Genomic DNA, 25,617 nt, shown 5'->3' with positions numbered 1-25,617 from the left:
GTCTGGCGCAAGCTTCACCCCTCCCCTCCCCACAGCAGCACCCATTTCCCCCACACAAATGGCATTAATCTGAAACTCAGACCATAAACAGAGATATAGCTTTATTGTGGAAAGTTGAGTTAGCAGAAGTCTGAAGCAGTAACAGAATGTTTAGCCTATTTACAATATATAGGGGTTGGGGTTTCCCATACACATCTGTCCTGCCCTCCCTAAGCCTCAAATGTATTTTTTCCCTTCAACAACACAATCATTTCTTTTCTCGGGCCCTGGGCCTGCCACTGGCCACAAACAGACACAAGTCTCCAGAGTCAAATCCCGTTATGCAATTTTTAGGCACTATCTCTTCTAATCCCTTCCCAGGATACAGCTCCTACAGAGCACTCTGGGGGCTCTCCTGCTCAGTGGAGGAGGCTTCAGCTGGGGTTGTGAGTGGCAATTCGGGCATTGACTCTGGTGGGGGACCACTCTCTTCTCGGAGATGACTCTGATAGAGGCGTCGAAGACGGGACAGCTCTCTCTCTGGTGGCTGTTTCCAGCTGTACCATGGGTACCAGGGGTCACCTGACACCAGGCTGGGTGCTGGTAGAGTAGCACTCACAGCTCCATGAGAGGTACTGAAGTCAAGGTCCCGAGGTTCAACCTGAGGAATGTGGTACCTGAGGAGACCTAGGGGATTAAAAAAAGAGAAAGTGAAGGAAGGAAGCAAGGAAGAGTAGTTCAGGTCAAGACAATAAATAAAATGACCTATAAAGGAAGGGAGGAACCAGTCAGAGCCACTGGGTACATTTATGCATGTTGTACACTGCACAAAGGCAACTGGACAAGGGGCAATGATGACTGACATACTTACTGCCTGGGCTCTTGCCTGCCAAACCGTGCAGCTCTGCACCAGGACTATAAAGGTGCACTTGCCCTAGCAGAGGTATACCTTTTTAAAATTTCTGCGAAGGTGTCATGGAGTCCAGGGCCAGAGATTTATACAAAGATTCCCTATGATTTATCTCTGGCATTGGGACCAATAGTTAGGGAAGAGAAAGGAAAGAGGAAGAATAACGGAATAGGACAAGGACAAGGTAAAAGACTCAGGAGAGGGAAAAAGGGACCAGTGGAGTGCTGAAAGATTTTTTGGGAAGACCACGTTGGGTACCACCTTTTCAGATCGGTAGCATTTATATCTGCCCTCCAGCCCTAAATCACCTTTTTTATGGCACAAAACTGTACTGTGCCCCTTATGCTCACCATGATCCCTGGCTTTCTGGATGGCTTGGGTCAACTTCTTGTGTTGCTTCATACAGACCCCTGAAGGGAGAAAGAGAGAGAACTTGGTGCTTGTTCCGAAAAGCACAGTAAATAAAGTATATAACTACTTCTATATGATGATAAAGAGCTGGGTTTGAAAAAGTTGCTCTAATAATCCCAGTTCTCTGACCCCTCCATGGGCCTCAGTTTCCCCATCTATCCAATGGAAAGAATCCCCCTTTCTGAGAGCTGAGATGAAGACTTTAAGAGGATCTAGCCACCACAGAAAAGCCATTTGATGGTAAAGCCTCCAAGACAGCAGAACAAAATTCAAAGGGCAAGTATGGTTGATTAAAGATTTAGATTGTGGACAATCCACAAAGAATGAGTCAATAAAGCAAGAAAGGGGGGTGCCTAGATGGCTCAATCTGTTAAACATCTGACTTGATTTTGGCTTAGGTCACGTTCTCACAGTTCATGAAATCAAGCCCCGCATTAGGCTCTGCGCTGAACATGGAGTCTGCTTGGGATTCTCTCTCTCTCCCTCTCTCTCTCTGCCCCACCCCCCTCACTCACTCTTGCTTTCTCTCAAAGAAAATAAATAAACCTAAACAAAATATAAAAGAAGAAAGGTTTCCAGATCTGGAGAAGGTGATCTGAGAGAGTAGCAAAATAGTCCCTTTAACTTTCTATAGCTTTATTATAAATGCTCCTCTTTAAAACTCCCCGACAAATCAAACTCCACTGATCATGCTGCCTTCCCCAAAATGGTGGATTCAGATTAGTTCTGCAAATTTATCTTGCTTTAGAGCAGGGGTTGGCAAAATTTTTGTGGTGGGCCACATAAATTTCAGGCTCTGCAGGTCCTACAGTCTCTGTCTCAGCTACTAAACTCTGCCATTGTAGTTTGAAAGCAGTTGTAGACAATATGAAAATAAATGGAAACAGCAGTGAGCCATATTTGGCCTGTGACCATCGTTAAGGAATGGATGTCACCTTGCATTGTTAGGATTACAATTCCAAATTTGAGAGAGTTAGAGCTAATTGGATTGTCGACGGCAAAAAGAACTTACATGCAGTCAATTTATCAGTCATCTCCGAGAAGAGAGTGGTCCCCCACCTGAGCCAATCAATGCTCGAGGTGCCCCTCACAAACCCAGCTGAAGCCTCCATCGAGCAGGAGAGCCCCCAGAGTGCTCGGCAGGAGCTGTAGACTGGGAAGGGATTAAGAGATAGTGCCTAAAAATTGCACGATGGGATTTCACTCTGGAGACTTGCTGTTTGTGACCAATGACAGTCAATTTTTGTAAAAGCAGAGACTCTACAGAAAGGAGATAATCACCACGACTTATCTTCTAAGAGCTCTGTTGAGATAGTTTACTTACATTGGTACTTGCTTTTATCTTTTGTCCACATATAATTGCTTTAGCATGTGAAGATTCCCATTAAAGCAGGATTTCCAAACACGTTCAATCTGTTTTTTTATGCCATACGTAGGAACCACCAAATACCTGTTGTGTGACTGAATAAACAAGAAGTGCTCCAAGGAAAAGTTATTCTGGTGGTGACAGGGATGATGGGCTAACCTGTGTACGGAGCATGAAAGATGACACCCGTGTGGGCGCAGACAAATTGTTCCAAGAGCTTCAGGTTCTGTGGGAGGAAAGTGGTGGGGAAACATGAGAGACGGCAGGGAGAGCACCAAGACCTTGAGAGACTGGAAGTGCACAATCTGTACACGTGTGCACAGACATCCTTAACTCCTCTGTGTCTCTTCAGGTGTTACCCTCCTTCTAGCCCCATCACTTTGCTAAACACATTCTTAAAAACTCCAGCAAACGTTTCCCCTTTCTTGACCTTCCAACCATTTTATGTGCACACTCTATATTCTGTCACTGAGACTTACATAGAATCCTCTCCCGCAGGGGTTAGGTTCTAAAATCAGCCTTTCATGCAAAACAAATTGGGGATAGTCAGTTGGCAATCCATGAAATCACCCAGAAATATATGTTGTAATGCACACGTGTAAAATATTAATGTACACAACAGCATACTATGTATAACATATATATTTACTAAGAACAATTTTATAGTCTTAATTGTGTAGAATGCCCGTTGGCCAGCAGGTCAATCAACAGGAGATAACACCCAAGGAAAAAAGTAGATACGTGTGTGGAGTAAAAGAGCAAGCAGAATCATCTGAACTATTCAACCTATAACCTGTGTCTCTTCCCCGGTCACGTAATGGCTTCTGAACTGTATACAACTGCTTATGTTCTCTTTTTATAACCAATTGTACACAGTTGAAATTGAGATATTATCTATCCATTGGACCCTTCCACAACTGTGTCTGAAAGGACCTGAGAGCAGTCAGACACCCCCATCTGCTTACTGAAACACGAATTTCCTCCAACTCCCTTGATGACCATTCAGCTTCTGCTCTAATGCCTTCACTGCAAGCTCAGAATAGCATTTTCCCATTTTTTCCCCATATTTTTATATGGTTTTTTGAACTCTTTAGGGAGGAAATTCTGTCCTGGCAATAAAGGCTTTTTGAAAAATAATTAGACTCTGTATCTTGCTTCATGTATCTGCTCTCCAACCCCAAGTCTCAGCAGGCCATCACACAACATGACAACAATAAAACAAAAACAAACACACGCACAGAAAAAAACTAGCCCAATCTACTTGCCAATAATTGTGATGGATACAAATGAACCTTTGGGTATTGCTCTCCCATTAGAAACAGGTATTCTTCTGGCCTTACAATGTAAACTGTAAATTTCACATATAAGAAATGAAACTTTTTAGTATGATCCACAATAGAGAACAAGAGGCTGGAGAGAGGAATGTTTTTCTGTTACTAGAAAGTCAATGCAAAATAAACTATAGGAGTACTACACTATGAAGAAGAGTAGGACACCTATGGTAATCTCTTTAGCACTATGAAGAAACTCCAAGTCCTTACTCTGAAGAAAAGATTCCCCTTACCCTAAAGTCAACATGCAGCTTGGGATCCCGGCAGATGGGGCAGGGATTCCCAGCAACTTTGTCTCTACGCTGTGGAGAGAAAAAACTGGTAAGTGAAGATGTTCAAAGTCCTATGAGAAAAAGTACTGCTGCCATGGTCACTATGGCCTCCATCCACACTCTACATCCCATCCGTGTACCGCCTTCAGAAACTCACAATACAGGTCTTTCGAGTTCGCTGAGGGGGTATGCCACCTTTGTGGTTTCGACGGTAGTCAGCCCACACAGGGCGAGAACCATAGCGATTCTGGTATTCTGAAATGAAAAACCACACAAGTTATTTCTGGGGGGGGGGGGGGTGGGTAATAGAAATGTCTCTGTCCACTTATTTCAGACCGCTGTGATCCTCCCCTTTCCCATTCAGAGGTACCTTCGGAGTCCAGATATTTCCAGGGTTCATTCTTATAAGGGGTTATGGGATCTAGGGGCAAAGAATCTTCCTCAGGAAGGGCTTTGGTGCAAAGAGTCTGGAGGGGAACCTATAAAAAGAGGGCCAAAAAAAATCAGAAAAAGAGCTCAAGGAAAGGACCTGATTGTCTCACTGCCCACGTTAGCAGAAGGGGAATTCATGTCCACTGTACTAATGGAATATAGTAAGAATATACAGAGAAAGTAGCATTTTTGTTAGGGTAAAATTGGTATCATCAACCACTATTCCTGTCTCTGACTGGACCCTGAAGGAAAAGCTAATATGAGAGGGTAACTAGGTTAAGTGACTGGGAAGCAGGCGTATTTGAGAAGACACCTATGATATAGTCGTGCTTTTGAGAATGTACTGAGTCTAGTGGAGGAAAGTGAGAAGAAAGGAAAAGGGAGAATGTCTAACTTCTTGGAAGGAAGATGCCTGGCAGGGAGAGGATGCATATGACAGGGCAATCTCCAACCCAATCCAATCCTGGATCATGAAATTGCCCAGTCTTAAAAAAGTTGAAGGTCAACATTCCATAGGTCAGAACAAACTTGAGTACTAACGCTAGCTTTAAAGCTACCAAAGCTGTTATTAACTCCGTGGTGACCCCCTGTCACCAGTCTTCAGTCCCACTTTAGGGAGTGGCAGCTGTGCAAGCCTTTCTATCTCACCCTGCCCTACCAAGAACCTACCGTGCCCTACCAAGAACTTCCAGTGTGGTGAGTACATGAGGCTGGAGGGAAACCTCAATCCAAAGGACTGAGTTAAGGTCTCATGTATGCTCTGATTAAAATAATAATAACAATAATAAAATAATTTAGTGAGAGAAAGCGGAGAAATTGGTCCCCAGGTCTTGAGAACGTATCCTGGCTTTACCGGGAGATATCACAGCAGGTAAAAGTTAGTCTCCCTCAACCCAAGATCACTCTAGACAATCAGGTTTAAACACCATACGCATACTTAAGAGCTGGTTGTGTATGACCAAGAAGTCCAATCCTTTACCTAGTTCTTTAGCCGCGATGGTAACGGGAAAAGAATGATATCTAACCCGGGCTCTTTGCCCTGGGCTAAAGATTAAAAAGCCGCGCAGCACTGAAAAAGGGTGAGAAGGAAAGGGTGGTGGAAGCAGTGTTGCCTAGCCGGCCAAGGCATAAGCACTTGGGAAGGTCTCCGCTCCTGGATTCCCAGCAATAACCTAGAGAAAGTATAACTAAGTTGCGGTTGTGCAAAGTGTGCTCCAAGGAGTTACCTGAACTCCGTAGGCACCTCTGAAGGGCGAAAGGTTAAGAAGGCGCCTCAGCAACGAACACGATAGGGACGCCGCCATCTTGACGTACGCCCAAGGCACGAAAGACGACTGCGCATGCTCCAAGAAACTGACTATGGTAGGGCCAAGGGCTAGTCCGCAGTGCGGGAGGCGGCCCCGCACTTGCGTCAGGACGGAAGCGTAAAAGGGGGGGCTATGGGGAGAAGCCAATTTCAACTGCGTCACAATTGAATTTGGCCTCAAAATTGCGTTTTTCCTAAACCAGTCATTACGATTCTTAGATCTCATACTAAGGGCTTGCGTTTTAAACAATTTTGAAGGGGATTTCGACCAACGTCTTCTCAATGCGCACGCGCCGGCCCGGTTCTACCAACCAGGGTGAGAAAAGTTCTGGAGGACGGAAGTGGTGGAAGCAGAGGAAAGGGAGGTGCTAGGCTCTGCGGTCACGCGCTTGCCTGGGGGCGGGGGTGCCCAGGAAGGAGGCGGAAGAAGGTCCCGGGGGAGGAAGGGGCTGAGCGAAGGTGAAGGAAGGATAGCCAATCAGCTAGCGAGTTGTCTTTCGGGTTGGCCAATGAATTCATGCCTCGCGCACAATGTCTCGCGACAAGGGCGTTTCACTAGCATGTTTGGGCGCGTTGGGCGGCGTCCGGGTATAAAAGACTCCGCCCGAGCAGGCAGCCGCCATTCTGGGGTTCGTTTAGAGGTAAGTTTGGGTGTTTCGTCGGTTGGAGGGTTAAGTTTTGTTGATTTCGTCGGACTGAGGAGGGGGTTAGAGATGGGTTCTGTGGAGGATCATGGCTTATAAAAGGCGGCTGTGTTCGGGATGGGACCTGGATGTGATTGGAGACAACAGATCTGGTATTTTGGGTGTTTAAAGCAGCCCGTATTGATTACATCTTTCTCCCTTGTGTTCCTTTTATCCTAGGTTTGAATTTTCTCGGAGAAAGACAGGCCGGCCACGAGGAAAAAAACAAGCCGCAGCAACATCTAAGCCCTTGAAAGGATCCTGAGAGAGGGGGGAAAGGGAAAACCGCAGCCACCAGCCCAACCACTTGTGTCTTCTGCCCCTTCCCACCTATCTTGCCCACCCCACCAGCCCACGCTGCATGGGACTTGCAATCTGTGGCCGAAGGACCGTCACCACATAACTTCAAAAATAATCAACCACCCACCCTTCCCAAACCCACCCAAATTCACTTATCCAGCGTTTACTTTTTTGAATCCACTCAGAACTTTTTTTCTACGATCCCCCCTCCCTAAATGGAGTTGGGTGGGGGGAAAATGAATACTGAGTTGGCCTTCGTTTTTTTAAGAGACTTTTTGATCCAATGAGGCCCCCCAAATAATTGAGTTTTGGGTCTTGGTTGGTTGTTTTATTTTTTTTCTCCAAAATTTGAGCCCCCTCCCCCCCTGAGCCCGAGGTGCTGACGTCGCAAAAAAATTGGATAGTAAGTGTCGAATTTTCCAAAACCAGCCTTGCAACAAGAAATCAACGTTTCCCGTTGTGAAACCAAAAATAATGAGAGGAAGAAATGAGACAATAGAACAAAATAGAGAACTGGAGAAGGACCAAGCCGGTCACTTAATCTCCATTAAAAAAGGGCCTTTGGTCTAAACAGTCTTGTTCTCTCTCCCCTGCCACCTACCTTCCTGCCCTGCTGCAGGCAAGGAAAGGGTGGAGGGAGGGCCAGCAAGTGAGGATTTTGATGGTTAACCCTTGGTAATCCAGCCAATTTCCAGACTGCCAAAGCCATAAGTGTTTGCTTTTTATAAGGAGGAATGGTTAACTTCCTCTTGTTAGCAGTCTTCAAAAGGGTTAATGAGCTCACATACAAAAGATGGTGGATCTTGTGGCCCAGAAGTCCCACTTCTTTGTGTGTGAGACAAGCAGGGCGCCTTTCAATTTGCCAGATTAATAAGCAATCTGTACATAAAGATTGCAGGGTAAGGAGATGGGCAGAGAAATAATAGCTGGCTATGACTTTAAATGATTGTTAAATCCTCTCAATTTTAATGTAATTTGCTTGGGATATATTTGTGTGGTTAAAATAGGTGGCAATCTAGGAATAAAGATTGCAAGACACTTAATTCAGTACAAAAATATAATCTTAGTGCCAGTACATACAAGATAATGGGGAGGTAAAGAATGTTTTTAATTGTTGCAGGTTGCGCAGGTTATTTAAGAGGAAAAAAGTGATTAACATTTTAACTTGATACGTTTTGGTGGGTGGGAATACAGTCTAATAGGGGGTGGAAAGGTTGGGAAATGTGGAATTCAGGAGTATAATTTTAAAAGCCATTTAGTGCAATTGAATGCTAGCTTTCTAAAAGATTTGTGTCGTTAAAAGGAATTTTTTCTTCCCTGCTTCAATATGGCGACTTTCCTTGTCCTTTTGTCTTCAAAGCGGTGTTGCAGGTTGTGTCTTGGCCCATTTTTCTCCTGTCCTCCCACCTCAACCCTATTTGTTGAGAGGGGTCCAAGTCCTCCCCCTTTCCCTTTATAGGGAGGATGGGGGTGGTCGATGGTAGCAGGTTGAACCTCAATTGCAAATTCAATTCTTCCCCACAGAAAAATGTTCTTTTAAATATTTTAATTGGTTTTATTTTCACAACTCTTTTACTCAAATTAGGTTAAAGACCATTCAGGGTGGGTGGCTGGTTTGGGGTATTTTACTGAGAAGGGTTGTTTTCTAATGTAACTAGCTGCCGGCAGAGCCGGAATAGCTTTTTTAAGTTTTCCTCTTCTCCATTACAAAATGGCGTCGTCCCTGCTTCTTTGTTGTTTTTTCTCCCCCTTTTGCCATCCAGAGCTTAGGGCCGCCCTAGAAACTTGGTCAAGGGGGAGGAGCAGCATGGAAAGGTGATGTAATCAGCTTTCTTCCTCTCCACCCTCTTGAAACTCCACCCCTGAGCAGATGCTTTCTGGACTCCCTGTGCACGCTGCTGCTAGACAGGAAAAGACATTTTCTGTATTTAGAGGATCTTTTATATTCTTAAGAGGGAAAAGCTTATAGGGATTAGGTCTTGAAGTTGTCCATCTCCTGGGCAGCTCTAGTTTTTATATTTAACAATCAAAGCCTGTTGCTTTTATTTTCATCTTCCTTCACTCATCACAACAGCTTGGAAATTTTCCCCGCTTCAGTTGCCAGGGGTGGAAAACCAGTCAAACCAACTATACTTTAAGACTGGGAGCCTTCTGGTGGTGTGTGCGTGTGTGTGGGTGTGTGTGGGTGTGTGTGTGTGTGTGTGTGAGAGCTGTGTGCATGTATGTATGTAGGTGTGGTGTGGTGTGGGGGATACTGGGGAAAGGAGAACTTGTGGAAGTGACTTGAATAGACAAGTGGGGCCTAATACTGAAATGTGCCCTTTCTGTCCAGGAACCAGTCCTTGGGCCTGCATTTGGTCGCTTTGTATAATGAGACGGGGGAGGGTGGGTACCTGAGGACTTCTTTTAAATCACCCTTATTCCCTTATCCCACCTCTGGGTTTGGGGATAAACTCTTTGTGTTCAGTGCTGTGTCACGTTCTCCAGTTGCTTAGCTCCTGTACATTGGTACTAGGATGAGAAGTGAATAGGAAAGGAAGCAGCAGTTGTAAACTCAAGGCAGGGGGATGCAAGCTACGGTGTCTGGTAAGCAAAACCTTTCTGGTATTACATTTCACAACCTTCATTTCTTTTTTCCGAAGAGCCACCCTTTTTGAATTTCTTTTTCCTTCCCTTTAGAAAGAAATTCCTTAAAAACATTAATGGGAAAATAATGTCTTCATTTTTCAACTTGTGCAGTGCTTTAGCAGTTGGTGCATGTTCAAAGCCATGCCCTATCTGAGGGTGGTATTGGGTATCCTGTCCCTTATCTATCTTCCTCCAACTTTTTCAGTCAAATCTTTGTCCAACTGTCCATATACTTTTCATTTTTTAAAGTCCTGCCTTGAAGAGTGGAGTTTCTGGGCAAAATTGGAAAGCCCTTTTGAACAGCTATCCTGTGGTGACTTGGTGAGACTTCAGGGCTAATTTTCTGTTGGGTACTGATTCTCCAATTAGTGCTTAAACTTTTGGATTGGGTGGGAGGGACTCTTCCACATGTCTATTGACCACAAGTTTTTTATCTTTTAAGCAGTTTGCCATGTGCCTCTGCAGCATACCTTCCTTGGGAGCTGAACATTCTACCCATTGGGGTTCCTGATCTCTAGTGAACAGGGGATTAATAAAGAAGATCTTCCTTAACATGGGAGATAGGGAAACCACATCCATCCAGAGAACCTTGGAGAACCTGATCCTTGTAGTTTGTGGCCAGAGTTATTTTCTGGGATACTTTGCTGGCAGGTGGGGGGTGATTTTACATCCTTACTGAAAGGCAAATAAGGTTTCCGGGAGATCACTGTATCAGGTTTTCAAAAGAAGTTTAAGGGGTAGGGGCTTATGCTTAGGAGAGGTAAGACCTTGTACATCACCCAAGAGACCTAATTCAGTTCACTGAGTCCTATTAGGAAATACCTCAAACACCAAGGAAAGGAAGGGTGGGGGGAGTGTAAGAGGTCAGGTACAAAACATTTTCATTTCCAGAAGTGCTAAGACTTCTCTAAGTCAAGGTAAACTCAGACTCCTTCCTTGTTATGAGTGTTGTGATTGTCTTTAGAAGGGCTCTAATTTGCATAGGGTTTTTGTCCTGAACCAATTAAGTTCTTTTTTCTTGGTGATGGGTATGGAATAATTTTCGCCAAGCTAGATATTTTTCACCTTGTTAACTGAGTAACCCTCAAGGAAAACTCATTTCAGAGGCAGGAGTTGGTGTCACTTAAGGACTTTTTAAGTTTCTGGTAAGAAAGGTAGAAAATTTCCCAGTGCCTTGTGTCAGTAGTGCTCATCTCTGCTTGCAAATATCCTCCATAAGAAGGAATGCACAGCTTAGGAGAAGGTGGAGATAAGGCTGGGGTTATTTCCCTCTCCCCGCCCCTTCTTATTCTGTATGTTCTATCTTGGAGGAAATTAACATGTCATGCCCTAGATTATTTTTGGTTCCAGAAAGCTTCCTCAAGCATTCATTCCAAGCTCCAGATATGGCTAGGTAATGTTGACACTTAGTTATTGCCCCTCCTTCCCTGTTCAACTCCTTTGCCTTTTCCACTGTAGGCCTGTGCCAGGAATTTAGGCTCTTCGTTTCTTTCCACTTGAGTGCCTTGTAGCTTCTTTCAGAATGTACTGACTTTGAAGTAAGGAAATTTGGTTGTAAGACATTTGGAGTCCTTAATTTTAGTGAAAACTAATTTGCCTATAGGAAAACAATGAGAAAACCCATTTACATTTTCTCACAATTGGCACTTAGGAGACAAAACTTAGTTTTTGTTAATTATACTTCCAAATTATAAATAGGAATAACAATGGTGGAAACCTAATATTTAATATATCTGCTTTGCCTTCTAGCTTCCCCTGATTATTCTTGCTTTTTATGAATGGGAATGAAAAAGTTGTCCCTGGTTCCCATTTCCAGCAGAAGGCACTGGACAGAATTTAGGTTTGCATTCATTGGTCTCTTTCCTGGGGATGGTTATTCTCTTCTCTCTCACCCTCTTAAGTGAAGGAACATTTGAGCTCAGGTGACACTTTTTTGTTTCTGAAGGAAGTAGGGGGAGCAGTCCTGTTGATTTAGCTCGGACTTGGATATGCCAAAGGTAGTTCTCCAAGGCGATGTATATCCTACTCTTGGTTTGAATCATTGGGATCAGCTGTATTTGGCTGGAAGGGGTGTGGGGGTGGGGGTAGGTAGCACTGGTTTAAAGTGTTACTTAATTGAAGGCTTTTGTCAAATTGTGTATATTTTGGTTGATGATATGTATTACTTTGGATTCACTCATTGCTTTTTTAGTCCCCAACAAATGGGAAGTCGGTTTATATATCCCATTGTGTCTGTGTATCTCTTGGTATAGTAGTGTCTATGGATCACTTTATATGGTGTCTTACTACATGGGAAAAAATGCCTTTATCTCCATGTCTGCCTCTAAGAATCATCACATTTCAGTGGATTTGGCTCATGGGCTTCTAATCTTATCCAGTATTCTACTTCAGTGTTTTTTTCTCTGACCTCAGGTTCTACCTGTCTTTGTGGAGGTTCCAGGGCAGCAACAACAACAGCACAGTTAACCCAGAGTTGCTCACCTCTCGGAATTTCTTACCTTATTTCCTCTCTATTCAGCCCACAGGTTATGATCTCAAGAACCAGCCTCTTCCCTGCTTCTGCTGCTTCTTCCTTAGGTTGTTAGGACCTATCTATTTAGAAATTTGTTGGCCTTTTTGTTGAGAGGACTAAAAGGTTGAGATTGTTATGCTTTTTGATTTGTCTGAGAACACATAGAACGAATTTATGTTATTTTATAAGAAACTTGTTCTCTTTCCTGCACAAAGTTAAGTCATCGTTGTAAAACACTGATTTTCCCACCCTTCTACTGAGATTCTGTTATCTGTACTAGAAGCAGGAGGCAAGAAGTTGTTCTTGCCTCCTTTCTACCCAATGTTAACCTTATATTCCAAATGCAAGTATTACTGAGGTGGCTTTCTTTTTTGGTTCTCAGAAGTTGATACTTAGAGGTATTGTGGATAAAAATCCCAATCAGAGCCACATTGATTCAAGATTATCTTGGGTTCTGGCCTAGAAATTGCTTCACACTTCATCCCATAACAGAGTTTAGCTTTTAATGAGCTCCTTTTTTCTAACCTGGTCTAAAGTAGCTACTTAAGAATTTAATGGCATTTTTCCAGCTTCTAGCTCTACTCCATTCTTTTTGCCTCTGTGGTTTCTAATTTCAGGCCTTTCTTGAAGATCTTGGATGGTGGTGTGATTTTGGAGAGGAGTAGTGCTCAGATTTGTGTCTTTGCTTTTGAAATCACAAAGCAGTCTTTCTCTTGACTTTAAAACAATAAAAACATGTACAGTATTTGGTTAATGAATGACAGTTCTATTCAAGACTGAGGAGTGCCAGCTTGATATCTTTTATGTCCATTTGTCTCCATTTCTGGGAGCTCCCCTCAACTCTCTTGAGGGAAAGGTTCTGTTATCAAGTTTTATATCACCTGCCATTTTAGCTGATTTTCTCCTGATGCAAGCAGAGCTCATCCTACCACTTGAGGTGATTATGGCTAAATAAGACTAAGATAAAAAGGAACCGACTAATCTTAGAAGACATTTAGCCCTGTCCAAGATTTGCCCAGTTCTTATCAAACTACAGGTTTTTTTCAGGCCAAATTTATCAGCTGCTAAGTAGAAACAGGAACTAACTAAGCAAAAATGCCTTGGAATGTTGAGTGTTTTGTTACAGGCACTTGTTTTTTAGCCCTAATACAATTTAGTGAAGTTAGCTATCTAGAAAGGATGTAACTGGGAGGAAGAGAGAAAGGTGTACTGCCCAGTCCATTGTCTTCCCATTCAGTCCTGTATTAGTACCATGCTTAACTTGCCAGGGCTTTTTTTCTCAGTGGTGTGATGGTCTGTGTTGATTTTTTCATATCTAGAAAATGGTGAGAGTAGTTGAATATAGATTGAATAATGAGTCACAGAATTTTGTCACATATAGAAATGGAAGTTATTAGAGGGCATAGTGGGACTGTCCTTGCCACCCACTTATTCTGTGGGTTTGCTTTTTCCTTGTCTTAGAAACCTCGATCATGGGTTCGGGTCCCATAGATCCCAAAGAGCTTCTCAAGGGCCTGGATAGCTTCCTTAACCGAGATGGGGAAGTCAAGAGTGTGGATGGCATTTCCAAGATCTTCAGGTGAGTCTGCCTATCTTTGGATTCATTGTGAATAGAAGATATTGTATGTTGTAATATAACCTTAAGTAAGGCAGACAGGAATGAGTGTTCTTGGAGGGGAAAGGGAGAGTCAGTGGGAATATGATTGGAATCCAATAATTTTAGAGTAAGCGATAGGAAAAGGTGATCCCTTGGTTCCTGGCCATAATGGAATTTGAATATTTGGATATCCACAGTCTTGAGGGAGTCACACTTTGGAAGGAAGGGAGCAGGGGAGCAGAATTTTTGGTTCTGTTTTAGGTCACATTCCTTATACCCAAAGTGTTATTTTCCCTCAGGAACCTTCCAGTTCCCCAGTGGAAGGGAAAGAACTAAACCAGTCCTGAACAGACTATGAACGGATGGCTGTTAGTGCTAGGTTTCTTGACCAGGAAGCAGAATCACGTGTGTCCTGTGTTAGAAGCAGTGATGCTCACCTCCCTGGATCAGAGACTTCAGTGTCTCCTGAATTGTCTTCCATCCTCTCATAGGTTTCCATTTCACTCTGGATCCATATCATCCTCCAAGAGGCTTGTGTGACCCTCCTACCCTGTAGCAAAGTCCCAAGTCATTAGGATTATTAACGCACTCCCACAGTTAGAGATGCTTCTGCTGAAAGAAGAGGCATTCTAGCTGCTCCATGTCTAACCTTAATTTCCCTCCTACAGTCTTATGAAGGAAGCACGAAAGATGGTGAGTCGATGCACTTACTTGAACATTCTCCTGCAGACCCAGTCACCAGAAATATTGGTCAAGTAAGTGGGGAGCTGGGCGGCTGAGATGGGAAGATGTTAGAAAGTGGGGGAGGTGAGGCCTGGGTTTCTAGATTATTGATGGGGGAGTAAGAGTGTGGGATGTGGCACTCCAAAACCTAGGAAGGTCATTACAGATTCTCCTACCTGCCTACAGGTTTATTGATGTTGGTGGCTACAAACTTCTTAACAATTGGCTGACCTATTCAAAGACAACCAACAACATTCCCCTCTTGCAGCAAATTCTGCTGACCCTGCAGCACCTACCACTCACTGTGGACCACCTCAAGCAGGTACCTTAAGTCTTTATAACCCTAGTGCTTCCTTTTTGCATTAGCCTAACAGATAAAATACCCACAGTAGCACTGATGGCATTGCAGTCTTGGGCCTGTGAAGGAGAGTGGTAGAAAAAAATAGGAATTTGGGGTACCTGGGTGACTCAGTTAAGTGTCCCGACTTCAACTCAGGTCATGATCTCAAGGTTCGTGGGTTCAAGCCCCGCGTCAGGCTCTGTGCTGACAGCTCAGAGCCTGGAGCCTGCTTTGGATTCCGTATCTCCCTCTCTCTCTACCCCTCCCCTGCTCATGCTCTGTCAAAAATAATTGTTAAAAAAAAAAAAAAATTGAAAAAGAAAAAATGGGAATTTAGTATCAGAAAACTAAATTTAATAGATGTGTGGTTGGGGCACTTCATATATTTGAGCCTTAGTTTTCTCATCCATTACTGGGGTTTTGTTTTTTTTAAGTGATGTGCCACGTTTTTTTTTTTAGGTTTTATTTATTTGAGAGAGAGATAGTGCAAGTGGGGAAGGAACAGAGAGAGGGGGATAGAGAATCCCAAGCAGTCTCCGTGCTGCTAGGGCAGGGCCCAGTGTGGGGCTTGAACTCCTGAAACCACAAGATCATGAACTGAGCCGAAACCAAGAATCGGTTGCATAACCAACTGAGCCGCCCAGGCACCCCTATTGTTGGTTGTTTTCAGGGTTAAGTATGAATATGTCTACAAAGGGGTGCCTGGGTGGCTCAGTCAGTTAAAGTGTCTAACTCATGGTTTCAGCTCAGGTCATGATCTCACAGTTGGTGAGTTCAAGCCCCACATCGGGCTTTGTGCTGACTGTTAAGCCTCTTACTCTTGGTTTCAGCTCAGGTCATGATCTCACGCCTTCATGGGTTCAAGCCCTGCGACAGCAAGCATGCTTGGGATTCTCTCTCTGTCCTCTGTCTCTCTGCCCCTCCCCGACTCATGCTGTCTGTCTGTTTCAAAATAAATAAACTTAAGGAAAAAAAAGAAATTGTGGCTGGAGCACCTGTCTGGCTCAGTCGGAAGAGTGTGTCACTCTTGATCTTGGAGTTACGGGTTCAAGCCCAAGCCCCACCCACATTGGGTATTTAAAAATACCCAATACTTAAAAATACTTAAAAATAAAATCTAAAAAAGAATAAAAGAAACTGTGGGTGGGTTTGTGCAGTTGTTAACTGAGAGGACTTATTTTCCTCCTGGCACTTAACTTTTCTCCCCATCTCTCATAGAACAACACAGCCAAACTGGTGAAGCAACTGAGCAAGTCAAGTGAGGATGAAGGTAGGGGCCAGTCCTTACTTTCTGTCACAGCCCTTCCTCATTACTTCTACTTAGTTAATGCCATGTCTGACTTCCATCCTTGAACTGTCCTGTCACTCCTTGTTACCTCACCTTGCTTTTCTCTTTCTTTTAAAAATTGAGCTTCTCTAACCTGTCCTCTTTTCCTGTTCTCAACTCTGAATGGGATTTGTCCATTTCTCTACTGTTGAATGTAAAACAAGACACCGCACTTTAGAAGCTGATTCTTAATATCTCTTGGTGTAAAAGGTATACACTTAAAATTCTTTGGGGAAAATAGCATCATCCTAGAGAGTGTCATCATCACTCTGTTTTTCTAAATATAAAGCATATTCTGAGACTTTCAGTGTGTATTTTCTTAACAACAGATACACCATTTCTACCAGTAAACACCTTCCTTTAGGGCACGGACAGAATCCTGACTGCTGGAGTAGATAGATTATAGCTTTGGTGGCAACAGAGTCTTTCCTTTTCTAAGACAAAGCGTTGTGGACTCCTTGGCAAGGGCCATACAGTTCTGGCTTGAAGACAGAGCCTGGCTCCAGAAAGTTACAGCCTTTTCTTTAGTGGAAAAAAAAGGGGGGTTATACCCAGGGTACAAACCACAAGCACAAGACACCAGTATTCCACAAGTGAGCAGTATTCTAGCAGAGCTAATCCCCTGGTCAGAATACAGGCTTGCTCTTTTGGCTGAAGGGAATGGTGTGCTAGGTCCTTTTGAAAAGAGGCTTTGGTGGTTTGGGTGTGGAAGGAGCATGTAGACCTGGGTAAGCCTATCTGAAGTTCCTTTAGCTATAGAGGAAAACACAGAAAATGTACAAAGATAAAGGGTTTAGCTCACAGAATTGTTTCAGTGAAAGACCTTTTCTAGCTTTCTATTCTTTTAGCTGTATTAATTCTTGGTTTTTAAGCCCTTTAAATACTGAGCACTTCTGATTTGTGACATCACAAGTATCTTTAATAATAATTTGTAATGTAAAAATACATTACAAAAGATGCTTTTAAATCATTGCCCATCTCTTGTTTCTTCATTGTCGGGTATATTGTTCCCTGTTTTCTAGTTGGCTCAATTGTATGCTGCCACTTTTGAGTATAGGTGTAATTCTTGTATAATTTCTTTGGATACTGTAATTTATATATTCCTTACAGACTGTAAAGTTTCAGTAGACCATAATTTCATTTGGTCCAAAAAGGTTTATAATATCCCTGCATTGGGGATGCCTTGGGGTTTATGTTGCCTTAAGTATAGAAATTGCTGGTTTTGTGAATATTTGAAAAGTTAGGTTTTAATGTTTTAAACAATCTCATTATTAAGTGAGTCTGTAAGTGAAAGTGTTGGTAAGAGGAGGGGTGCCATAGTTATTTGGTTATTTGCCAAGTACAAAAGCCAAGAGCTATAAAGGATTTTTTAAAGTTTATTTATTTTTTAGGGGCACCTGGGTGGCGCAGTCGGTTAAGCGTCCGACTTCAGCCAGGTCACGATCTCGCGGTCCGTGAGTTCGAGCCCCGCGTCAGGCTCTGGGCTGATGGCTCAGAGCCTGGAGCCTGTTTCTGATTCTGTGTCTCCCTCTCTCTCTGCCCCTCCCCCGTTCATGCTCTGTCTCTCTCTGTCCCAAAAAAAATTAAAAAAATAAATAAATAAACGTTGAGAAAAAAAATAAAGTTTATTTATTTTTGAGGCGGGGAGGGGCAGAGAGAGAGGAAGAGAAAGAATGCCAAGCAGGCGCAGTGTTCTGAGCATGGAGCCTGATAAGGGGCCTGATCTCACGAACTGTGAGATCATGACCTGAGCTGAAACCAAGAGTTGGATGCTTAACCAGCTGAGCCACCTGGGTCAGACTCTTGGTTTTGGCTCAAGTCATGATCTCACGGTTCCTGGGTTCCAGTCCCAAGTCCAACTCTGTGCTGGCAGCATGGAGCTTGTTTGGTATTCTCATATTCTCTCTCTCCTTTCTGCCCCTCCCTTGCTCATGCTTGCTCTCAAACTTAAAAAAAAAAAAAAAAAAAAAAGATGGATCTAAATCTGCCTCCTTTGAATTTTGTCTTTAGGCACAACACAAACTAATACTGGTTAGGGGAAGAGCATTGGCACTGGCTTCATTCTGGTTTTCTAGCTTTCTCTTTCTCACTTTGTGAAGGAGGTTTAAAAATCTTTGGAATATAACAACCACATGAAGTATACATAAAACAACTGATGTAGTTTTTATAATGTATTCTATGTGTAATTGATGTTCATTCTCCCGTTTCCCCACCTCCGCCCCACCTCCCCTCCCAGTGTTGAATTGGAATAGAAGACTGCTATATAATTCATCTTTCCATTTTGAAGAGTTTGGTTTTTCAGCCTATCCCATGTTTTTCTTAAAACTCTGAGTTACTTTTTTTGTTACACAGGTTTTCACAGTATATCTTTAAACATCTCTGTTTTCTGTTATTGGAAGAGTAATATTTTTAATTACTTAGGCATTTCTCCTTACTCTCACCTGCAGAGCTCCGGAAGTTGGCTTCAGTCCTTGTCAGTGACTGGATGGCTGTCATCCGCTCCCAGAGCAGTACCCAGCCTGCTGGTAAGCTCCTTAGTCTTTTATCCCTTGTATTTATTTCTTTCCCACTGGAACATGGCTTTCAGTACCATTAGCCTGCTTCATCTCTGAGAGTCTTTCTCTTTAAGTAAAATCCTTTTCTGCTTTGTTTTTTAACAACAGAGAAAGATAAAAAAAAACGTAAAGAAGAGGGTAAGAGTCGAACCACCCCTCCTGAGCGACCCTTGACTGAGGTGAAGGCTGAGACCCGGGCTGAGGAGGCCCCAGAGAAGAAGAAGGAGAAGCCCAAGTCTCTCCGAACCACAGCACCCAGTCATGCCAAGTTCCGTTCCACTGGTAGGGCTGTTGACCAGTCTTGGGACAGTCTGTGGGCGGATGCATACCTAGGGTCTTGTGGTGGAATAGCCGATTTATGAAATGGCACACACATGGAAGAGGGAAGACTAGTGGGTGAAGCTTGGGCTGGAGGAAGATTTGGGGTTGGACCAGGGAAGAAGAGTTAAGAGAATGGGGGGTGAGTTCAACCCCAATATCATGTTTTTTCCTTCCGCCAGGGCTAGAGCTGGAGACCCCATCTTTGGTGCCTGTGAAGAAGAATGCCAGTGCAGTGGTGGTTTCTGACAAGTACAACCTTAAACCCATCCCCCTCAAGCGTCAGAGGTATGGACTACATCCTGGGTTTCTGCGTGGGTTATGTCTGTGGACACGAGGGAGAAAGAAGGGGCAAGTCAGGGTGAATCAGAGATGTTGTTGACCATTCCTCTTCTGACAGCACCACAGTTGCTCCAGGAGATGCTGCCCCCCCTGCAGAGAAGAAATACAAGCCACTGAACACCACACCCAATGCCACCAAAGAGATCAAAGTGAAGATCATCCCACCACAGCGTGAGTCTAAAGTGAAGGAATATACTTGGAATTGGGAACAAACTCTTTTCATGGGAATGATTGTTGGGGGGTAGGTAGGGGATTGATTTCTTCATGTCTTAAGTGTGTGTGTGTCTTAATTTTTGCACTTCTGGAGCTCCCCTTTCGTAGGATTACTTAGGGGTACTTTTAGAGATGGTATTGGGAGGTGTGTGACTGGTTAGGAGCACTCCCAGCTGCAGGATATTCTGTTATGTCAGTGGGGGCTGGCTTCTTCAGTTATCTGAGCTCTAATTCATACTTAAAGCTACAAATTGTTTGCCTTTAAAAGAAAGAAAGAATGGGGTGCCCAGCTGGCTCAGTTGGAGGAGCATGCAATTCTTGATCTCCAGGTCATGAGTTTGAGCCTACGTTGGGTATAGAGATTATGTAAGATAAAAATAAAAATTTTTTAATAAATTTTTCATAAATTTTATAAAAATAAAGAAATTTTTTAGTAAGAATAACAAGCATTTCTTATATGAATCCAGCATATGCTTCCTGGCACCTTGAACTTATTATGTCCTAAGTTTTCTTGTTTTGTTTTGTTTTTAATCCTTTTTTTTTTCATTACTACTATTATTTTTTAAAAGTTTATTTTGAGGGGCGCCTGGGTGGTTTAGTTGATGTAAATATCTGACTTTGACTCAGGTCATGATCGAGGCTCAGGTCACGTGAGCTCAAGGCCCCGTGTCAGGCTCTGTGCTGACAGCTCGGAGTCTGGAGCCTGCTTCAGATTCTGTGTCTCCCTGTCTCTCTGCCCCTCCCCTGCTCACGTTCTGTCTCTCTTTCTCAAAAATAAACAAACATTAAAAAAAAACAACTCCATGGGGCGCCTGGGTGGCGCAGTCGGTTAAGCGTCCGACTTCAGCCAGGTCACGATCTCGCGGTCCTTGAGTTCGAGCCCCGCGTCAGGGTCTAGGCTGATGGCTCAGAGCCTGGAGCCTGTTTCTGATTCTGTGTCTCCCTCTCTCTCTGCCCCTCCCCTGTCCATGCTCTGTCTCTCTCTGTCCCAAAAATAAATAAACGTTAAAAAAAAAAAAAAAAAAAACTCCATGAAAGTTTATTTTGAGAGAGAGTGCATGCATGGGGAAGGGGCAGAGAGAAAGGGGAAGAGAATCCCAAGCAGGCTCTGCACTGTCAGCACAGAGCCCAATGTGGGGCCTGAACCTGAGCCAGAGTGGGACTCTTAAACGACGGAGTCATGTAGGCAGCCCTTATGATGTCCTAAGTTGGAGCAGGGTCTCCATTGGCCCATTTTCTGCCCAGATTTGTGTATAGGAATAGAATTGTGAAAGAGGTCTAATGATTCCATGTTATGCTTTTTCCTTTTATAGCTATGGAGGGCCTGGGCTTTCTGGATGCGCTCAATTCAGCCCCTGTTCCAGGCATCAAAATTAAGAAGAAGAAGAAGGTGTTGTCACCTACAGCTGCCAAGGTATGAGCCCTGGGCAGTAGGTATCAGTGATAGGATGTCAAAAGTAAAGTAGAAGGAAGGGAAGGGTTTAGCAGGTAGGGGTGGTTAGGGAGGACAACAAGATGTAGGCTGGGGTGCGGGTGGGAGGTTGGCAATGTGAGAGACAAAGTCTTCCTTTATAGGAACTCATGGGAGATTCTGTCTAGGACCACGGACTAATTGCCTTACCTTAACTTTGGCTTTCTTATCAGCTCATTAACTTCTTTTTCTTTCATTATAGCCAAGCCCATTTGAAGGGAAAACGAGCACAGAACCAAGCACAGCCAAGCCTTCTTCCCCAGAACCAGCACCTCCTTGTGAGCCTATGGACACAGACCGCCCAGGAACCCCAGTTCCCCCTGTTGAAGTCCCAGAACTCATGGATACAGGTAAGTCTAGAAATTGGTTCAGATTTGGGGGTTTTCTGAAAGAAAGGGCCTGCGTCTAAAACCTCTTTTGCTTACAGCTTCTTTAGAGCCAGGAGCACTGGATGCAAAGCCAGTGGAGAGTCCTGGAGATCCTAGCCAGCTGACCCGGAAAGGCAGGAAGAGGAAGACTGTAACATGGCCTGAGGAGGGCAAACTGAGAGAATATTTCTATTTTGAACTGGATGAAACTGAACGAGGTTAGCGTGTGTAGATTCCTGTGTAGTAGGTGGGTACAGAGAGTTTAAAAAGGACGTGGTTGTACTTACTTTTGCTCTTGTTTTTTTCTCCTTGCCAATAGTAAATGTGAATAAGATCAAGGACTTTGGTGAGGCAGCTAAACGAGAGATACTGTCAGACCGACATGCATTTGAGACGGCCCGTCGTCTGAGCCATGACAATATGGAGGAGAAGGTTCCCTGGGTGTGCCCGCGACCCCTGGTTCTACCCTCACCTCTTGTCACCCCTGGAAGCAATAGCCAGGAGCGATACATCCAGGCTGAGAGGGAGAAAGGAATCCTTCAGGAGCTCTTCCTGAACAAGGAAAGGTGAGCAGAACAGGGTTTACGCTCTAGGCATGAACCATATCCATATTAAGTGCTTGGACTGCTGAGGGGAACATGCACTCTGGGGTAATTCAGAAGGGGGTGTAGGCTAGGAGGGAATGTGAGAGCTTGAATAAATAATTTGACTATCTTTTTTTTTCCTTATTACCTGTGACATTCCTAATAGTCCTCATGAGCCTGATCCTGAGCCCTATGATCCTGTACCCCCGAAGCTCATCCCCCTAGATGAGGTGAGCGAATGCTATGTGGCAATGGAGACTGTGATTGATTTTAATGTGTCTTTCACATTTCATTGCCATTTCAAATGGAATTGTTCTCCTGTTCTTGCAGGAGTGTTCTATGGATGAGACCCCATATATTGAGACCCTGGAGCCCGGGGGAGCTGGTGGCTCACCTGATGGGGCAGGTGGCTCCAAGTTGCCTCCTGTCCTGGCCAATCTCATGGGAAGCATGGGTGCTGGAAAGAGCCCCCAGGGTCCTGGAGGAGGGGGCATCAATGTCCAAGAGATCCTCACCTCCATCATGGTAAGAGTCCGCCTTCCTCCGCCTTCCTCATTTCCACTTTCTCTGGAATCTGCTTGTCTTTTTACGCTAATACTCATCTTCTCACTTACCCCCTCATCTGCCTCTCTTTTCTCTGCCAGTTGTTAACCTTGCTCTCTATTCACCTTGCCTCCTCACAGGGTAGCCCAAATAGTCATCCCTCAGAGGAACTGCTAAAGCAACCAGACTATTCAGACAAGATCAAGCAGATGCTGGGTAATCACCAGGGCCAGCCCTGGGGCCTGGGGGGAGAAAGACTACTTTGGGGTGTGGGGAGTAGGGTTCACACAGTGGTGAGCCAGGGGTATTGCTGCTAGATGGGGAGGGGAAGACTGGATAGAGTATTGCTCTGCCAAGTTGGTCTGAGAGGGCCAGAGGGGCGTACCTGAGTAGGAAGTCATGCCACTCTTCTAGAATCCTCTTGCTGACTGTTCTTTTTTTTTTTTTTTTTTTTTTTTTTTTTTTTTTTTTAAATTAATAGTGCCACATGGATTATTAGGCCCTGGTCCAATAGCCAATGGTTTCCCACCAGGAGGCCCTGGTGGCCCCAAGGCCATGCAGCACTTCCCCCCTGGACCTGGGGGACCTATGCCAGGTAGGTGGTAAATGAGAGGTTGGAATGGGTTTACCTGCTTGATTGTGGTATGGTAATAGTGTAGGTTGACCAAAAGGTGGGAGGAGATAGTTTAGGCTGGGAGAGGCTGTCCCTGAGTGTAACAGGTTAACTGTTTCTTTTTTCCCCCTAACAGGTCCTCACGGAGGCCCCGGTGGGCCAGTGGGTCCACGTCTCTTGGGTCCCCCACCCCCTCCACGAGGGGGTGATCCCTTCTGGGATGGCCCGGGTGACCCCATGCGGGGTGGCCCAATGCGGGGGGGTCCAGGACCAGGTCCTGGACCGTACCATAGAGGCCGTGGTGGCCGAGGAGGAAATGAACCTCCTCCTCCTCCTCCCTTCCGAGGGGCCAGAGGAGGTCGCTCTGGAGGAGGACCCCCAAATGGAAGAGGGGGCCCTGGTGGGGGCATGGTTGGAGGTGGTGGGCATCGTCCTCATGAAGGCCCTGGTGGGGGCATGAGCAGCAGCAGTGGCCATCGTCCCCATGAAGGCCCTGGCAGTGTCATGGGTGGTGGGCATCGCCCCCACGAAGGCCCTGGTGGTAGCATGGGTGGAGGTGGGGGACATCGTCCCCATGAAGGCCCTGGCGGTGGCATGGGCAGTGGCAGTGGACATCGACCCCATGAAGGCCCTGGCAGTGGCATGGGCGGAGGCAGTGGACATCGTCCCCATGAAGGCCCTGGTGGAGGCATGGGTGCTGGTGGCGGACATCGCCCCCATGAAGGCCCTGGTGGGAGCATGGGTGGAAGCAGTGGACATCGCCCCCATGAAGGTCCTGGACATGGAGGGCCCCATGGCCACCGGCCTCATGATGTCCCTGGTCACCGAGGCCATGACCATCGAGGGCCACCGCCTCATGAGCACCGTGGCCATGATGGCCCTGGCCATGGAGGAGGGGGCCACCGAGGGCATGATGGAGGCCACAGCCATGGAGGAGGTGAGAATAGTTCCTGCTCCCTATATGTTTTTTGGTGTTCCATACAAGTTGTTGCGGGAGCATTAGTACCCCAGGTGTGCTAGGCCAAACATGAGATCACCTCATTCTCAGCATGCATTCAGTTCCTACCCTTTGCCCTTCCCCCAAATCCGTAAGATTCCAGGTCTCCCTGAAAGAGAAGTTTTCAGGATGCTGTGGATGGGGTGGGAGTGGGGGTGGGAGGAAGTGGGGGTGAGGGTGGCATTGACCTCTGTCTGCCGTTTTCTATCTAACCATTCCACTGTCATTCCCACAGACATGTCAAACCGCCCTGTTTGCCGACATTTCATGATGAAGGGCAACTGCCGCTATGAGAACAACTGTGCCTTCTACCACCCGGGTGTCAACGGGCCCCCCCTGCCCTAGGGACCACCTCCTCTGCCCCACCCACACACACCCCTGTGGACTGCAGCCTTGCTCCTTCTACCCTGTTATGGCTTCTGTGAGGCCCACTTTTCCCCTTTCCCCAGCTGATGAGGAGCCGGCCCCCTCAGTTCCCACCTGCTTGGGTTTCTGGGGGTTTTCGATCACTGGTGCGTATTGATGTACATATTTTCCTCCAGTCTGGGGAGGAGAGACTGGATACATTCTGTACCCTGGACTGCTGAAGAGAAGACCCAGTTGGCTTCATTTTTTGAGGAGATTTGCCCTATAACCCCAAATCCCTTTCCAGTATTGCCCTTAATGCCTGAGAACCTAAAGCTGGTTATCCTGGAGAACACCTCTACTCTCCTATTGTGGGTCCTCCACATGCACACAGAACTGACATGGGATCAGCTGCACTTATGAAATCATCCCAGCCAAGTTCATTATTCCTCATGGGGGTGGGGAGATGGTAAAAGGGGTATTATATATCCCACTGCACTGAGAGGGCTCAATTAGGCTGGATTTGAGTTCTGGAAAATATCATCCCCACTTCTGCCCTGACACAGGCTTTACATTGAGTCCTTTCTCAAGACTTTGCAACCTTCTGTGAACACCCAAGTCTGCATCATGGGTCTGTTAGGTTCAGTGATGGCCAATTCACATCTGCATCCAGTGGAAGTTTTAGCTGGTATAGGTGAGGCTGCTGGTGTTGGTCCACCCTTGCCTACAACTCATTCTGGAAACTTTGTAAAACACTTCAGTGAGACCAGCTTTTCATCAACTTGCCCAGCACGCTGGGCCTGACAGTCACACTACATGCACTGCCTTCAGGAGTTGGCTCACTCTTTGCCCCCACCTGGAACCTTGTTGGTGTGAGGCCTCTGGCTCCCTTGCCCTGTCAGCCACCTCTGAATCCCACCAGGTGCCTTCCTGGGTGGGTGCAACAAGCTGACTTGCCCTTCCCCAGCCCTCTCCTTCACATGTCTCGGCATCAGTTGTTTTCTGTGAAAACAGTGGATTGGTTGGCTTTTGTGCAGGGTCTTGGGTTAGAGCCACAATGGATTTGAGGGATGAGTATTTTCTTTTTTCTTTTGGTTTTGTATATTTTGTACATTAATAATAAACAGTGGAAAGAGAAGCAGCTTATTTAA

General features: G+C 45.2%; 2 protein-coding genes across 6 annotated transcripts; one reads left to right on the top strand and one right to left on the bottom strand.

Annotated features, from left to right (window-relative positions):
- Positions 1-86: 86 nt before the first annotated feature.
- On the bottom strand, positions 87-6,111 carry MRPS18B (mitochondrial ribosomal protein S18B). The gene is made up of 7 exons (XM_003985874.5): positions 5,928-6,111; positions 4,640-4,748; positions 4,427-4,524; positions 4,231-4,299; positions 2,826-2,892; positions 1,240-1,299; positions 87-666 (listed from the first exon to the last, which is right to left on the bottom strand). The coding sequence occupies exons 1-7, from the start codon at positions 6,003-6,005 to the stop codon at positions 371-373; spliced, it is 777 nt and encodes a 258-aa protein (XP_003985923.1). The 5' UTR covers positions 6,006-6,111; the 3' UTR covers positions 87-370.
- On the top strand, positions 4,747-25,617 carry PPP1R10 (protein phosphatase 1 regulatory subunit 10). Of its 5 annotated transcripts, none has more exons than XM_045057219.1 (20): positions 4,747-5,397; positions 6,871-9,576; positions 13,592-13,709; positions 14,396-14,482; positions 14,637-14,772; positions 16,009-16,060; positions 18,565-18,642; positions 18,781-18,954; positions 19,173-19,278; positions 19,391-19,503; positions 20,859-20,959; positions 21,219-21,366; positions 21,444-21,602; positions 21,704-21,950; positions 22,135-22,198; positions 22,299-22,493; positions 22,652-22,727; positions 22,993-23,106; positions 23,261-24,061; positions 24,357-25,617. In XM_045057219.1, exons 2-20 carry the CDS (start codon positions 9,558-9,560, stop codon positions 24,464-24,466), a joined length of 2,898 nt encoding a protein of 965 aa, XP_044913154.1. In that variant the 5' UTR covers positions 4,747-5,397; positions 6,871-9,557; the 3' UTR covers positions 24,467-25,617. The 5 variants fall into 5 exon arrangements, with proteins under 5 accessions (XP_044913154.1, XP_044913153.1, XP_044913152.1 ...); XM_045057218.1 differs by lacking the exon at positions 4,747-5,397 and adding an exon at positions 6,190-6,323; XM_045057217.1 differs by lacking the exon at positions 4,747-5,397 and adding an exon at positions 6,497-6,648.

Source organism: Felis catus, chromosome B2 (genome assembly GCF_018350175.1).
Source record: "Felis catus isolate Fca126 chromosome B2, F.catus_Fca126_mat1.0, whole genome shotgun sequence".
NCBI lineage: Eukaryota > Metazoa > Chordata > Mammalia > Carnivora > Felidae > Felis > Felis catus.
The sequence above is the reverse complement of the archived record's forward strand: the minus strand, read 5'-3'. Positions and strand labels throughout refer to the sequence as shown.